Genomic DNA, 13,832 nt, shown 5'->3' with positions numbered 1-13,832 from the left:
TTTCAAATTTTGAAAGTAAGCGAGATCTGTGCTCCCGGTGCTTCCCTCCGGCTGTCAACGTGAATGCAGCCCCAATCACTTCTCCCAAGGTCCAGGTCTCTCATTAACACAGTAAAGAGCCTGCATTTATCTTCGACTCCTCGATTTGTCCGGTCCTACGCGAAAGAACGGATTCCACATCAAAATTCCGGCACTCGACTACTATCGTCGTCGTCGTCTTCATCATCTTCGTCACCAGGAGAGCCTTCATCGCTACAGGAACCTCCAAAGGATCCATCACCAGAAGCTCCGCCCCCAGAAAAACCAGAACGACCGTCTAGGCGTAAAACGAGCACGAGCACCGCGGCCCCAGCTCCACCCATCGAATCCATCGATCTGCCCCCAGGTCTGGATATTCTATGGACCCCGACAGAGCTGCCAGATGGTGAACCTATGAGTGCAACCTGTTTGCCTCCACCAGAAATCCTGGAGGAAGCCCTAAATAATTTGCATATCACTCTTCATCCACAAACGCAGAATCGCGCTGTATATGCATCTCCTCAAGGACCACCTACAGAACCCACGCTCGCGCTCTATTGTCCAATAGAAGGAGGTGACTATGTGATTGATGCAACCGTGAGGGAGCTAGCACGTAGGACCGGTTCCGAAGTCGTTCTTCTTGATGCAGTACAGCTCGCAGCAGGGGAATGGGGCGACTTTGGCAAAGGTACGTGCTATATATTTTTATTCCCTTTCAGACTTATCGAAACTTCTTGACAAGCTGCAAATTTTCTTCAGCTACCTAAGAATCCGCTACATTTTCGTGCTTCAATGACACCACCTTCGCGTCCTACTATGGCTGAGGAAGACGACGACGACGACGCAGGCCCTTTTTCGTCCGGGCAAATGACGGTCACAGTCATGTCCCCTTCCAGCGCCCGGGGCTCAGCGGTAGTTTCCAGTTCCAAAGCTGCACCGCCGAACAAGACAAAGATGTTCTTCGATGCCCTCGTCAACATACCTTCCGATCAGCCTACTTCCACCCCCCGAATAATTTACGTTCGTGATTTCCCCACATTGGCGCCGACTTCATCTACTTGGTACCGTCCTCTCCTAACCTCTGTCCGTCAACGTAGACGCGGTCCAATATCGTCCCCCTCATCACCCATATGCAACCCAATGACCATCATATTTGGCATCACGCCGCCAATAACACCGCCTGAAATCCTTATACCTCCCTCCTCGCCAAGCCCAAATATTCTAAGTCTTCTGATGAACCGCAACCCTTCTGCATCACTAGTAACCTCTGCCCCAAAACCCGGTCGGACGGATTGGAGCGAGGATGAAGTTGCGGACAAGGCGAGGGAGGCTCGGCTACGCCGACGACTCAAAAAATGGGAAAAAGGTGACGCTTCTATCCTCGAGGAGCTTCCAACATTGGTCAATGAAGATAACAACGACTCGGATTCCAAGAGACCTGAGGTCATTGTTCTTGGGAGTAACATGTCGATACCTCTACCCAGTCTTCCAGGGATGTCAAACCGAAGCAATTCAGACTCTGTGGACACCAGATCAACCTTTTTCCGAACTTCGATCCTCGTTCCCAGTGTTCGTTCAATTCCAGATGAACGGGATTGTCGGGTAGCGCGGAGAAGGGAAATTAATGAGTTGACTATACGCATGGCTGTAGGGGCCATAGGTGGCGCTCTCGATGCTGAGAGGGCTGAGAGTCACCTACTAAGAGAGGCAGAGAAGGAAGAGGAGGAAGAGAATGTGGTTGACGCAGAAAAATCTGATCCAGAGTCCGTGATTGACCACGAGCGAATGTGGGATGACTGGGGAAAACGGGTGGAACTCTGGATGACCGTCCGTCATATTGCCGATCGTGCTGTTGGAAGCGTCGTAGCGGATCGATCAGCAGTCGCTCAGGGTGAGAGACTGTCACTGGAGCCTACATCCGTTTCTTGGGATGCAGTCTCCCGTGCTTGGTCAGGTCATCGGTTGTCTAGGAATCTCCGGAAATCGTGGATGAAGGACGCCCTTCCCGTTACTCGAACGAGAAATGACCAAGATGATGATGAAGACGAGCCAGATCAAGAGGAAAAGACATCCGAGTCCATCGACGAAGTAGTGGATAGACTGAAAAATGATCCTGATCTTGATGGACATGAACAGCGCTTGTTACCATGCATTGTCAATACAGGTAAATGCACACTGTATCGTTCTTCTCACTCATGTTTAACTTCTTTTAGCTGCAATGCCTACAACGTTCAGCCAGGTTCACCTTCCGACAAATACAATCGACTCTGTACGGACTATTGTGTCTCTTCCATTGTTGCACCCCGAAGCCTTTCAGCAGGGCATTCTAAAAGAGCATACCATCACTGGATGTCTGCTATTTGGACCTCCAGGAACGGGTAAGACTCTCGTCGTTCGAGCACTGGCTAAGGAAGCTGGTTGTCGCATGATGGCCGTATCCCCTTCGGATGTCATGGACATGGTGAGTCGTCTTCTGAACTCGTTTCAAGGTTTCTCACCATTGTCATACAGTATGTTGGAGAAGGCGAGAAGCTTGTCAAGGCCGTTTTCTCCCTTGCTCGAAAGCTGTCACCATGTGTTGTCTTCCTGGACGAAATTGATGCCCTTCTCGGCGCTCGTTCGTCGGGCCGAGATAGTGGGAGCTCTATCGCTTACCGTGGCGTTATAACAGAGTTCATGCAGGAAATGGATGGTTTGAAGACCTTGAAGGACTCTAATGTCATTGTTATTGGTGCTACTAACCGTCCGTTTGATTTGGATGACGCCGTTTTACGTCGTCTACCGCGTCGATTACTTGTGGACCTGCCAGGTGAAAAGGAGCGGGAAGGTATGTGGCTTATCAAAAATTTGATCATTATCAACGCGCTCACGCTCTTACAGAGATCCTCAAAATCTTGTTGAGACACGAGACGCTGGATACCGATGTCGACATCCAAGATTTGGCTAAACGAACGGAGAGTTTTTCTGGGTCTGATTTGAAACGTTCGTCGTCCATCTTTTTTATTGTTTCTTGATTTGTTAAGTGTTCCCACAGATTTGTGTGTTTCTGCCGCTGTCGATGCTGTCAAGGAGCACGTTGAATTACCATGGTTGGTATCAAATGCGACGGCGAAAGCTGAACAGCCAGTCGATAGTTCGGATGCTCCAGCTGAACCATCGACTGAATCACCCACACCAAAGACCAGACGGAAAAAGAAGTCTGATCCTGAGGAGTCCTTGGTGTTAGCATCTGAGGAGAGCAGTTCAGAGCCTACGGAGACCAACAAGCCGGACATTGAAGAAGGCAAGCCGGGGTCTGCGGAGACCGTGCCAGAAGGGGTGGAGACTGTCACACGGACACTATCCCATCGCCATTTTGTCAAGGCACTCAAGGAGATCACGCCATCTTCTTCTGAAGCCACGGGGACGCTAGCAGCTCTGCGCAAATGGAATGAAGAATTTGGAGAAGGACGGCGGGATCGCAAGCGACGGCAGATCTGGGGCAAGGGCCGCTTTGGCTTCACTGATCCCGCCAACTTCGTGGAGGAGGATGGCAGAGTTCTTCCCGCAAATGCCCTTTCAAAGTCATCTGGCAATGCAGAGAGCGTTTAATTAGGAGTATTGTATCGAATTATTTGATCATTAGAAACGCCAATACTTAAATACACCTTAGCATACAATACACATTTATCAACACATGAATGTTAACTATTTCTTTGAGCCTCGTCTCGACAGTTGGTTCTTCTTGGGACTATCATCACCATCGTCGTCATCATCACCTTCATCTTTTAGGCCCTCGTCTTGATCCACTTCCACTCTGACATCCTTTCGTTTCCTTGTTCTCTGACTGCGTTTTGGCTGAGATTGCTCCTGCGAAGCATCCATGTCTTCGTCTTCATCACTGTCGTCACTTTGTGCCGTGGCATGCCTCACCCTTCTCCGCTGGTCATCACCATCTCTAGCTGCGTCTTCACCGACAGGCAAGAGTGGTTTGCCGGCATTTCGCGGCCAATCAACACTGCAGGCAGGACATGAGCTGCGATGTTTCCGTGTTTGCGTGAAACAGCATGTATGCACTCGAACTTTGCAATTCGGCGTGTGGCATGCAATGCCTTTGGTGACCATCTATAAATATGAATTGAACTAGAGCGGAAACGATGGAAGAAGAACAAGAATACCTCCTGACAGATAGTGCATTCTAAAATATCATCGGGATACGTGTGTTTCAGATATGGCTGGAGCTCCAGCTGTGTGCGCACGGAAAGAGAATATCTCCCCCGCCCAGATGATAGTTAGTAGGACGCGCAGACAAAGCAGAATCGCGGCTCACCTGCTCTTGAGCAACCAGCCGTTGGCGACTAAGCTGGCTAAAACGTCTTCTGCCTGGGACTTGGACATGCTTGGTTTCACTTGACTAACTTCGCGGAGAGCAGCAAGAGACGAGACCGAATATGCTTCACGCGGTGCTAGCATGATTTGCTCGACCTGTAAACGCGTCAATGTAGCCCGCTAGGACCTGAAACGATTACACTCACGACCGCCTTGAAGAATGCAATTTCACCGGCAGTGTAGTCCGTAGCCAACTGAGCCACCTCATCGTCCTTCAAGTTGGCCTGGGCGAATGCTGAGCAGCGAGAAATTCACATATTGACCGGATTTCCACGCACCAGGACATACATCTTCTTACCAGTCAATTCGTCTTGCACGAGGCGAAATCCGAGATCTAACGCGTCGAGTGCTTTGTTCACTTTTGCTACAAAATCATCCCAAGAAGCATCGGATCCGGTATGCTGCACATTGACATCCTTATCTGCAGCTAAAATAAGCGCGTGAGCATCTATCTACTCTCAATGTTTTGATAAGAAGCTAGAACCTTTAACGACTTCAACGCTTCGCGCCCAAAGAATTTTTGCCAGATTCTCAGATAGAACACCTCTGGAGAGCACTGCCTGAAGAAAAACTCTCTGAACGTCATCTGCAGAGACCATGGTGCATTCAGACGCGTCGAAGTGATGGGGTACAGAGAGGAAAAGAACGAGAGAAAGAGAAAGAAACGCGTCGGTAGTCACGGTGTGATAGCTATGTCACATTGAACAAACAAATCGCAGCTAATTGTCGCTCAACCAAGCCTCAACATGACGCTGAACACATGGTATTCGTATACCAATTTTCACAAAGAAATGTGCTAAGAAAACCTTGTCCTGTATACAGTCAAAGTTTGGGAACACGTAGCGTCTTGCTGACCATCGCTGCCGCCCAAGCCCCGAAAATTATGCTGACCATATGCAGCTCGCCTCGACCCCCTTCGCTACCCCATAATGTAATTGTTCCATAGGGAATCCCATCTTGACCTTCTATCCACCCTTTCTTGACCCAGAACGACAGCGTGCCCACAAGAACCAGGGATGAGGGAATAGGGAGGCCTTCAAAGTATTTAGCTTTGCCTGAGTTATCTTTTGGAACAAGTGCGACAGTCGCATTGAAACGAGCAAGACGAGCGAGCCCACAACATATGAAGCCGGTAAGGATGGCGGTGTCGAGATATGTTCGCAGCCCGACGACGAACGCCAAAAGGGCAGGGGCAACTCCGAAAGAAATCTGCACCGCGGTGAGCTGAGGCACAAGACCAAGAATTCAATATGCATACCAGGTCCGCTAAGCTGTCCAGCTCCTGCCCCAACATACTGCTTGACTTCCTCCACCGTGCAACCTTCCCGTCGAGGAAGTCAAATATAAGGCCTGCTAACGGACACCAAAGAGCAGTCCAGAGATAGTCTGGATCATTTGTAACAAGATATCTTGCTGATGAGAATATAGAAAGCGATCCGCAAACGCCATTCATTATTGTCACCATATCTGCAAGTCGGAAATTCCTACAGATAGGAATCATCAAACTACGCATTGTTCGAATGGCAAGGCAGATATCTACCTGACAAAGGAGAAATGACCGTCAAAATCTGGGTATCGGTGAAGAGCATCACAGTCGTCATTGTCCTCGTTAACAACGTGAGCATTCGTGGACTCGGCTTTTCGTTGGTTCATGTCCAAAGAGGATGTAGAAGGCAAGAAGGAAAACCTTAATTACAGACAAGTACAAACACACAATTGACTTGTCACGGTGTCACCTGTCGCGGCGGGGCAGGGGCGCAACGCATTCATCCTAGTCGTCCACATCCATAGCCTCCGTCTTGACTTCCTTTGATTTCTCCAGTTCTATACTTCGCGCAGCATATTGGTTTGGATGAGTCACACTTTCACCATCCCCTACCCCTTCACCTTTCTTGATCCCACAGTGTCCGTGGGTGATTTCAAAAATCCGAGTGCATCCTACGTGAAAGTGCTCTGTCTTCTTGGTATGCATGATCTCAGCAAGATCTATCGACTTCAGACCAAGGGGTGTATAAGCCGCCAGTAGTGCAGTTTGTAAATTATCAGGCGTGAAGGACCGATACGGACAGCCGTATTCATCATTTCCTTGCAGCAATTGCATGCAGCTATATGAAGACCTGAGCAAAGGCTGGGAAAATACCGTGCAAAACTTACGTTTTTGCGGGATAATTAGCCCGTTTACCCTCCAAGCCATACGAGTGACGAATGTTGTACTTGTATTCCTTGTTAAATCTGTCTTCGGTGACCTTCCCTCCCATGAAAGATTTCCTCCAGAAAATGATGGCTTCGTCGACGGTGACTCCTAGGGCCTGCTCGGGAAAGAACATGAACGGATCAGTATGTATAAGGAAAGCACGCACTTTCAAGAAGAGTCCGTAGTTAAGTCGACCAAAGTGTTTGAGATGATGATCTTTTATCAAGTTCGAATGCATTACACGCATGCACAAAGGGAAATGCTTCTTGGCCATATCATCAATCATGTCGGCTGTGATGCCGTCGCCTGCCGATTCAGAGGACATTCCACTCCAGTCTGAAGCAACACCAGCCAAAAATCCCTGTGACAGATTGTTCAGTATTGGGACCAGACGTGTATCTTCATCTAGTCGTGGCAGGGATTTGGCAGTGACCTGAATTCCGTAAGGAAAAAAAAAACAGAGGCACGAAATAACGATGACGCGCACGTTCAAAGCCTTGTCTAATTGTACTTCGAACTCTTGGAACACGATACTGGCTAGTTCCCGTCCAGGGACGTAAGCCCAACCGCCCTTTAGAAAGACCTTGCGTCGGTCGACTAAATCTGGCACACGCGTCCATTTCACCTTGATACACATCATCCCCCACTCTCCTTGAAGGACCAAACTCCATACCTTGTAAAAGTTATCAGCCGCAAACGCACTCTGCCTATCAGACTCAGATTTAAGCCCATGATAGGCGGCCTTCAACTGTTCTTTGTACATTGCTTTTTCAGAATCATCGACCTAAAGTATGATCAGTGACAGGGCAACAAGAGAAAATGTGGGGAAAGATATGCACCGCTATCCACCGAAAATCTCGCGAACTCAAAAAATTTCTCCGTTCCTTCGAGTCATCAGTATCGTAACGTATCTTGAACAGTGTTGATTCTGCCTTGATAAAGCGTCGTCGAAGGTCCTCCCTTAAACGCGTCAACTTTTGAAACAAAGCAGAGTCACGACACGTACGAGCGGCAGAACGCAAGCCTCAAAACAAAGTGCCCCAGATGATCCTTCCGCCTCTCTGAATCCCTATCCACCTTCTCGGCTGACGTCGAGTTAAGTGGAAGATACTTGAAACATTGCGACACAGTCACTGCTTTGGTCTCCTCCCATGTCCGGTTACGAGCTGCAGACGACTCAATTTCTGCGAGGATTCGTAAGCGATCTAGGGCACATTCCTCGAATTCTTCAAGGGTCACGTCAAAAAGAGGAGGAGAATCGTAGCTAAGAAGAAATAAGTTCAGACTGATCGTTCCGACATGGTTTCAAACGCACAAGTTGAGCCTATGAGGGTACACAAGGTCGGAATGACTGCTGCCTTGAAATTTTGAGTCACCTGCTGCTGAAGTTCTAGCTTGCTGGTTCCTTGCTTTCCACATATCTAGGACGTAGTCACAGTCGCAAGAAATCGATGGAAACAGAAAGAGATGCAAGGTAGTGGAAGTGATGAGCTGAAATTCTTTGAAAGTTACGCACACGATGTGTCACGCGCCTGTCACGGTGCCCAATTTCAAATCAGGGCCTCAAATCCATTAATCAGGCCGTCTGAACGGTCGAAATCACTTCAATGATAATCACCTTCGCTATACTTGGTAGAGACATTGCCTGTCAAGGAACGTCCAGCTTGATACCTGCACCAGGAATAATGAATTCTCCATGGAACGTATCACTAGTACTAGCCCAGATATAAAACAATGTCTACTAAATAATACATGAGTAGGTTATTACAATACATAAATCCTCACTAGATATACATATTATGGATTACAGCACTCATGTCTCCGGGGTATTAGCTTGAATGCTTCGGACTTCCCCTGGGACTCCCTCTAGATCTTATCGGTCTCAGTCGCGGCCTATCCTCCGCTGGTTCTTCGGCCAACTCAAATACCACCCCCGGACGATTCTTCTTGCCATTCTTGCGATAACTATCCGCATTTTGCTCGCGCCATTCCCTTGTGGCAACCATAGGATCTCGAGGGGGGGGAACCTGCAAAGGGGTTTGGCTATGCATCGATGCTGTCGGAGAACCTACGACTGTATTTGGCTAGATCGAAGACTAAGTAGTGATTCTTGGAATAGTATAGTCATACGCACTGCGGTACCATCGACAGCTTCTGCCGATGCCGCTGATACTGTACGATTTCGCTTGGATGCAGCCGCAAGGAGTTTGAAAGGGGTGAAATTAGTCTTCGCTGGGCTTTTTCTACTCGCGTTGGGGATAGCAGTTGTAGTGGGCACAGAGACGGGCGGTGGTACCTTGACTCTAGACGCCAACCCCTTGCTGTGATAAGCAGATGCTGGTTCGGCGGTTTTTGAGTCACTTTTGCGGGGACCGCTCGGTTCTGGAGGCTTCCAAATCTCGTACTGCGAAGGCTGGGCCGTTTTAGATTTGAACAAGCCTAAAAAGCCTTTCTTCTTGGCTTCATGGGATTGAGAATTCATCGATGCAGAAAGTGATGTGCGAGATGGTGTTTGCTTTAAAACAGACGGTGTAAGGGACGACGGCGTTTTGAGGATAGAATCTTGCGATGGATGCCGACTCACAGGACTCGGATGGATAGGGACAACAGGGGACTGGGAGCTGCTTGGGCGGGGAGTAGAATTAATATTCGCTTGAGACGGTGCTGATATATAATTCGATGAAAGCAATACAGACGGATGGTGCTGCGATGGCGGCGCAGAGGATGAAGATGAGGGACCAGCAGCCTGTGTGGTGGGCGGAGTATGTAAAGCAGCATCCAGAGCTGTGACAGGATTTGAAGCTGAGGTTAATGGTACACCGTACCGTTGACTATATGAAGTGTACGTCTTTCCGGAGGTTCTATTCACAGCAGTTGAAGCAGGAGTTGGCGTAGAATGGGGTGCTTGAGGCGTTGTCCTTTCTTGTAAACGAGTAGAGGACTGAGGGGCCATCGCGGGGCTCATGATGGATTGCATTGTGGGGTTCCATATCATATTGTTCGACACACGGCTGTTTGATAGATTTGCCAGAGTAGCATGACGGTCACCCCCGCCGGTTCCCGAAGAGCCTACACTAATTGAATTCGCGGGTGTATACGATATCCGCTCATGTTGTAGTGGCATAATGGAGACATCCTGGATCGATGGATTTGGCCGAACACTCTCCATCCGATTTGTGGTCGGTGGTGTCGGAATAACGTCAAGTTTGGTCTGGGATAGACGTGACGTAGACAGGTCATTAGATCGTAGTATCGTGTACTGAGAAACATTATGGTTGTGGCTCTTACGCAGAGGTGGGGGCTGCGGAAAGCAATTGAGTGCTTGGGCTTCGGATATTGACAGAGGCGTCGATTTTGAGGACGAAGGCTGTACAAACCTAGCCGAAGGACTTGACGGTTTTGGTGAATATTGAACAGGTGCAGGGGGCTGCGTAGCAATGTCTGGTGCATACGGCTTTGATGGTGTCTTGGTTTCATCTACTTGACCCGCGTGCGGCTCCTCTACATGACACTCTACCACTTTTGTGGAGGTAGAAGTCAAAAGCTCTGCTAAACGTGGGTGTCTGTATACGGGTCTAGGTGTAGGCGCGTCACGCGCCGGCGCTCTTGCGGTAGTAATATCGGGTCGTGCAGAAAATGCAGGTGTTGAACTGTTTGGAAGACCATATGTCTTTATTTCCGACTTCAGCACAGAGTTACTAGTCGTCTGAGACAGACCTACGCCACGTGAAGCTGTTTCAGGGATAGATGGAAATCCTACAGCGAGTTCGACGACATCCCGTGGATCATCGGTCGTCGCAAGCTTTGGGGTACTAGATGCCTGCATGAAAGGAGAGTTGCTCGACTGGGGCATAAGACGAACTGAAGGAGTCTCCGCAGGAAACGGAGAAGATTTCTCGGTAGCAGGTGCTACGTTGATCACGGAACTGGAACTATCATGCCTCACTCGGCCCATATCATTCGCGGGAATAGCTGAAGAAGGAGAATGACGCTGGGCGTTGCTATCACCTTGATTAGGAGCGGATGAGTTTCCTGAAGGAGTCTGGATCTGAGCTTGGGAATTTAACAGCACATCCCTACGAAACTCGGATACGACAGGGCGCGTATTATCAGGGCGCAAGGACTGCGATGTTTGCACACGTGTATATCCCACGGCGGTAGATGGGCGGTGCAAAGATGCGCCGATGACGGCATTCGAGGAGGTTTGGACAGAGGTAGCAAGCGGTATTGGAATGCTGGGTATTTTATGTGGTGTCATGCCCATTGAAGTAGATGAACGTGGTAGAGAAAGTCCGATGTTCATATTTGGCACAACACCAGGTATACGACCATCGACACGCGTAACCGGTGGTACATTAGCATCATTGGCACTGAAATTCTCTTTGTTCACGTAGATCGAAGAGTGTTGGTTTGTATCAACAGCGCCTGTACTGTTCAGTCGTTTGTGCTTCTAATAACCCATCAATAATAGCAATGATAATGCTAGGCTTGGGACGCACCGGAGATGATTCATCGATGATACTCGGAAAGGCCATGGGCTTAATAGAACTGTCATTGGTAGAATTACTAATCTGGCGTTCTTGTGAAGTGATTGGTACAGAAGATGGATTAATCTCCCTAGTTTGCTGCTCCATGGGCGAATTCTTAGGTGACACCCTGGTATCGGACTTGGAGGTGCTTGATAATGCTAGGATTATCGCTGCGTTAGGATATGCTTCGGCTCGGCCATTTAGAGTTCCAGATGTCGGTTCAGGACGGAGAACCTATATAAAGTCATTATAAAGTTACACCACCCGAGGAAATGGAAACCTCTTGCCTTGTCTTTCTCATTTGAAGTCAACGAAGGAACATTTCTTGGAGTAATGGAATCCTTGCTTCTTGACTTACGCGCAAACTTGGAAACTCGGGAAGTTGAATCTGTCTCAGCGCTGGCGGGAGCAATTGTGGCAGGTGCTTGCGATTGCGTCGACGAAGCTGTGGGTACAGATGATGAAGTTTGTTGGATGTTCGATTCCAAACCTCTAAGACCAGAAAGGGGCTTAGGTGTTGCCGATTGGATTGGTGGCTGTGGCTGGGAGATAGAAACAGGAGTGCTAGGGGCACTGGGTGCAGGCAAAGGTGTGACAATGTTAGTTCTTGGGACCTGAGCAGGTAGCTGTTCTGGTACAAGTTTTTCGGGAGGCGTTGATCTGGACAGGGGTACAGTAATAAGTATTTCCGTTTGATCTTGCACCTCACGGGTACCCAAGGCCACTGGTGTGCGTGACATCCCAGAGAGACCTATAGTAGACTTTTCGATACCTGGAGGACCTTTGTTGACGCCGACAGCATTTGGCAACTTTTCAAGCATAGAGGCAGAAGCAGAGTTTTGCGACCTTCCCTCTGTGGAGAGGTTGGTGCGGTCGACTGGAATCTTCATTACCTTCGGGTTCAGCATGCTGAGAAAATGGAAGTAAAGTACATACATCTTTGCGAGGCGTGTCCCAAGTTGGTTTCTGAGAGTCAGGAGTAGCTTGGAACGACAGAAGCATGGAAGGAGATACCGGACGAATGGGAGGTTCGCGGCCCAAACTTGATGGAACGATTTCATGGATCTTCATTCTCTAAAGAAGCGTTAAAGACAATCTCAAGGAGGACATCGAACACTTACCACAGTATTTCCTTCATCAATAGTTCGATGCCTTCGGTGTCTGTGCGCCACCGGTCGGGGCTTAGAGCTATCAGAACTGTCACCCTCTTCATAAGAGCGCGTTGGCATTGGGACTCCACGAAATTTGTGCTCGAGCTCCCGTGCTGGCTCTGGTGGCATCGGTCTACTAGCATCGCGCACCCTTGCGCGCATTCTTTCTCTCTCAGACTGCCGGACTTCGGAACTGAGATGCCTTGAGCTCTCTGCCTTCTTGTACCGCTCCGAATCACTGTGCCAATGTCTATCCGTCTCCAGGTTTCTCTCCCGCCGCTTGTCCTCCTTCTCTCTCAACCGTTCTCGTTCCCCATCATCCTCTCTCCTTCGGTCCCGGGTTTTCTCTGGCTTGTCGCGCGTTCTTTGACCTTCGTCGTCTGTATGGTTAGACTTTTCTCCTGGTCTTCGCGAAGATGAACCTGCTGGATCATGAAATTCTGCGACTTTCTTGGTGACTTTCTCCCGTTCTCTCTCCCTCTCTCTCCCTCGACTTTCCCTTTCTCTGTGTTTCCTAGACGAGGCCGATGCAGATATCGGGATCCCAGCCTCCATGGGCTCGTGTGCCTTCTTTCCATCCCTCTCTTTCTCCCTCTCTTTGTCGCCGTCCCTCTCTCGATGTTTCCGAGGTAAAGTATGTCCCACATCTGGTCCTAAGATTGAGTTTGGAGGGAGTATTACACCCGCGGGATCAGTTCGACTACGCGAATGACCGCGTCTATCGCTAGGTTTCTCGGTGGAGGATCTGACTGAGTCCTGGGGGGGTATCCAAAATTCGGGATGCGTGGAATTCGACACGGTCTTGATGCGGGAATGGCTCTGCCTGATCGGCTTGGAATTCAACCAAGAGCTGATCTCAATATTGGAGGTCGGCATTGGATCGCTAGGTCTTAAACTGCCTTGCATCGTAGAGGATTGTCTCGGGACTGTCGGTGCAGGAGTTGGTGACTTAAGAAAAGCAGAACTGACATTGCTTGCCGGTGGAGGACGTGACGCGTGAGGCTCGACAACGGGCGGCGGTGCAGGATAACTGGGCGACGTAGCCGAACCTTTGGTAACAGGTGTCTCCCTGACCAGAGCGATATGAGATAGGTGCAACGCGGGGACTGACTGGGGATCTGGTCGCCGACTGCTGCGTTGCTTGCCGTCGTCCTGGGCGATTTTTTGCCTAATATCGGTAGGCTCTGGCTGCCTCGAGGTATTCTGACGAGATGAATCGCCACCTGTTGGCAGCCAGCTCCTGTGATGTTCGGATTTTTTCTTCACGGTCGACTTTGGGGCTGGTGCTTCTGGGACATGTTTGCGGTGAAAGAAACTCTTCATTCAAGTCTCCTGGATGTCTTGAACTGGACTGCCACTTCCCCTGCGAAAAAAAGGACGAATCGGCAAAGAAATGGTGAGGAAAAGGCAAAGTTGGTGGTATCGACATGAGGCGAACCCAAATGAACCCCGCTTTAGGCGACATCAAGCCAGCAAGCCGATCACAACTGTACAGAGCCCGAGAGGGCAACGTCCTCGGCGATGTAGACTGAAACATTTCGCCTTTTAGCATCGTCAGAGCAATCTCTTTGG

At 49.4% G+C, this 13,832-nt stretch overlaps 5 protein-coding genes across 5 annotated transcripts; 1 reads left to right on the top strand and 4 right to left on the bottom strand.

The window, feature by feature from the left end:
• The first annotated feature begins 45 nt into the window (after positions 1-45).
• Positions 46-3,725, top strand: BT62DRAFT_958544 (AAA-domain-containing protein). Its single transcript, XM_043188458.1, has 6 exons — positions 46-706; positions 761-2,182; positions 2,232-2,479; positions 2,530-2,845; positions 2,899-3,000; positions 3,053-3,725. The coding sequence occupies exons 1-6, from the start codon at positions 64-66 to the stop codon at positions 3,607-3,609; spliced, it is 3,288 nt and encodes a 1,095-aa protein (XP_043046092.1). The 5' UTR covers positions 46-63; the 3' UTR covers positions 3,610-3,725.
• BT62DRAFT_1070341 (uncharacterized protein) lies at positions 3,616-5,058 on the bottom strand. Its single transcript, XM_043178643.1, has 6 exons — positions 4,871-5,058; positions 4,665-4,813; positions 4,533-4,610; positions 4,328-4,482; positions 4,176-4,278; positions 3,616-4,122 (listed from the first exon to the last, which is right to left on the bottom strand). Exons 1-6 carry the CDS (start codon positions 4,983-4,985, stop codon positions 3,706-3,708), a joined length of 1,017 nt encoding a protein of 338 aa, XP_043046091.1. The 5' UTR covers positions 4,986-5,058; the 3' UTR covers positions 3,616-3,705.
• A 31-nt stretch (positions 5,059-5,089) lies between these two features.
• BT62DRAFT_11951 (phosphatidylserine synthase) lies at positions 5,090-6,071 on the bottom strand. Its single transcript, XM_043179752.1, has 2 exons — positions 5,645-6,071; positions 5,090-5,595 (listed from the first exon to the last, which is right to left on the bottom strand). The coding sequence occupies exons 1-2, from the start codon at positions 5,897-5,899 to the stop codon at positions 5,209-5,211; spliced, it is 642 nt and encodes a 213-aa protein (XP_043046090.1). The 5' UTR covers positions 5,900-6,071; the 3' UTR covers positions 5,090-5,208.
• Positions 5,823-8,112, bottom strand: BT62DRAFT_939605 (DNA primase, large subunit). Its single transcript, XM_043187722.1, has 8 exons — positions 7,896-8,112; positions 7,587-7,844; positions 7,420-7,540; positions 7,254-7,364; positions 7,068-7,205; positions 6,747-7,013; positions 6,541-6,695; positions 5,823-6,491 (listed from the first exon to the last, which is right to left on the bottom strand). The coding sequence occupies exons 1-8, from the start codon at positions 7,997-7,999 to the stop codon at positions 6,158-6,160; spliced, it is 1,488 nt and encodes a 495-aa protein (XP_043046089.1). The 5' UTR covers positions 8,000-8,112; the 3' UTR covers positions 5,823-6,157.
• Positions 8,113-8,271: 159 nt separating this feature from the next.
• Positions 8,272-13,708, bottom strand: BT62DRAFT_925150 (uncharacterized protein). The gene is made up of 6 exons (XM_043184732.1): positions 12,231-13,708; positions 12,046-12,183; positions 11,397-11,993; positions 11,080-11,343; positions 8,715-11,030; positions 8,272-8,664 (listed from the first exon to the last, which is right to left on the bottom strand). Exons 1-6 carry the CDS (start codon positions 13,581-13,583, stop codon positions 8,410-8,412), a joined length of 4,923 nt encoding a protein of 1,640 aa, XP_043046088.1. The 5' UTR covers positions 13,584-13,708; the 3' UTR covers positions 8,272-8,409.
• Between the last annotated feature and the right edge of the window lie 124 nt (positions 13,709-13,832).

This window comes from Guyanagaster necrorhizus (assembly GCF_019112545.1).
Source record: "Guyanagaster necrorhizus MCA 3950 unplaced genomic scaffold BT62scaffold_1, whole genome shotgun sequence".
NCBI lineage: Eukaryota > Fungi > Basidiomycota > Agaricomycetes > Agaricales > Physalacriaceae > Guyanagaster > Guyanagaster necrorhizus.
The sequence above is the reverse complement of the archived record's forward strand: the minus strand, read 5'-3'. Positions and strand labels throughout refer to the sequence as shown.

Coding starts and splice junctions, on each gene's coding strand:
- BT62DRAFT_925150 (XM_043184732.1), bottom strand. CDS start 13,583: ATGAAGAGTTTCTTTCACCGCAAACATGTCCCAGAAGCACCAGCCCCA. Junction 11,344..11,396: donor CTTCAAATGAGAAAGACAAG/GCAAGAGGTTTC, acceptor GACTTTATATAG/GTTCTCCGTCCTGAACCGAC. Junction 8,665..8,714: donor AAGCTGTCGATGGTACCGCA/GTGCGTATGACT, acceptor TCTTCGATCTAG/CCAAATACAGTCGTAGGTTC.
- BT62DRAFT_939605 (XM_043187722.1), bottom strand. CDS start 7,999: ATGTGGAAAGCAAGGAACCAGCAAGCTAGAACTTCAGCAGCAGGTGAC. Junction 7,845..7,895: donor TACCCTCATAGGCTCAACTT/GTGCGTTTGAAA, acceptor ATTTCTTCTTAG/CTACGATTCTCCTCCTCTTT. Junction 7,541..7,586: donor AGGCTTGCGTTCTGCCGCTC/GTACGTGTCGTG, acceptor GACGCGTTTAAG/GGAGGACCTTCGACGACGCT.
- BT62DRAFT_1070341 (XM_043178643.1), bottom strand. CDS start 4,985: ATGGTCTCTGCAGATGACGTTCAGAGAGTTTTTCTTCAGGCAGTGCTC. Junction 4,814..4,870: donor AAGCGTTGAAGTCGTTAAAG/GTTCTAGCTTCT, acceptor CGCTTATTTTAG/CTGCAGATAAGGATGTCAAT. Junction 4,279..4,327: donor GGCTGGTTGCTCAAGAGCAG/GTGAGCCGCGAT, acceptor ACTATCATCTGG/GCGGGGGAGATATTCTCTTT.
- BT62DRAFT_958544 (XM_043188458.1), top strand. CDS start 64: ATGCAGCCCCAATCACTTCTCCCAAGGTCCAGGTCTCTCATTAACACA. Junction 707..760: donor ATGGGGCGACTTTGGCAAAG/GTACGTGCTATA, acceptor CTTCTTGACAAG/CTGCAAATTTTCTTCAGCTA. Junction 2,846..2,898: donor AGGTGAAAAGGAGCGGGAAG/GTATGTGGCTTA, acceptor ACGCTCTTACAG/AGATCCTCAAAATCTTGTTG.
- BT62DRAFT_11951 (XM_043179752.1), bottom strand. CDS start 5,899: ATGCGTAGTTTGATGATTCCTATCTGTAGGAATTTCCGACTTGCAGAT. Junction 5,596..5,644: donor TGGACAGCTTAGCGGACCTG/GTATGCATATTG, acceptor ACCGCGGTGCAG/ATTTCTTTCGGAGTTGCCCC.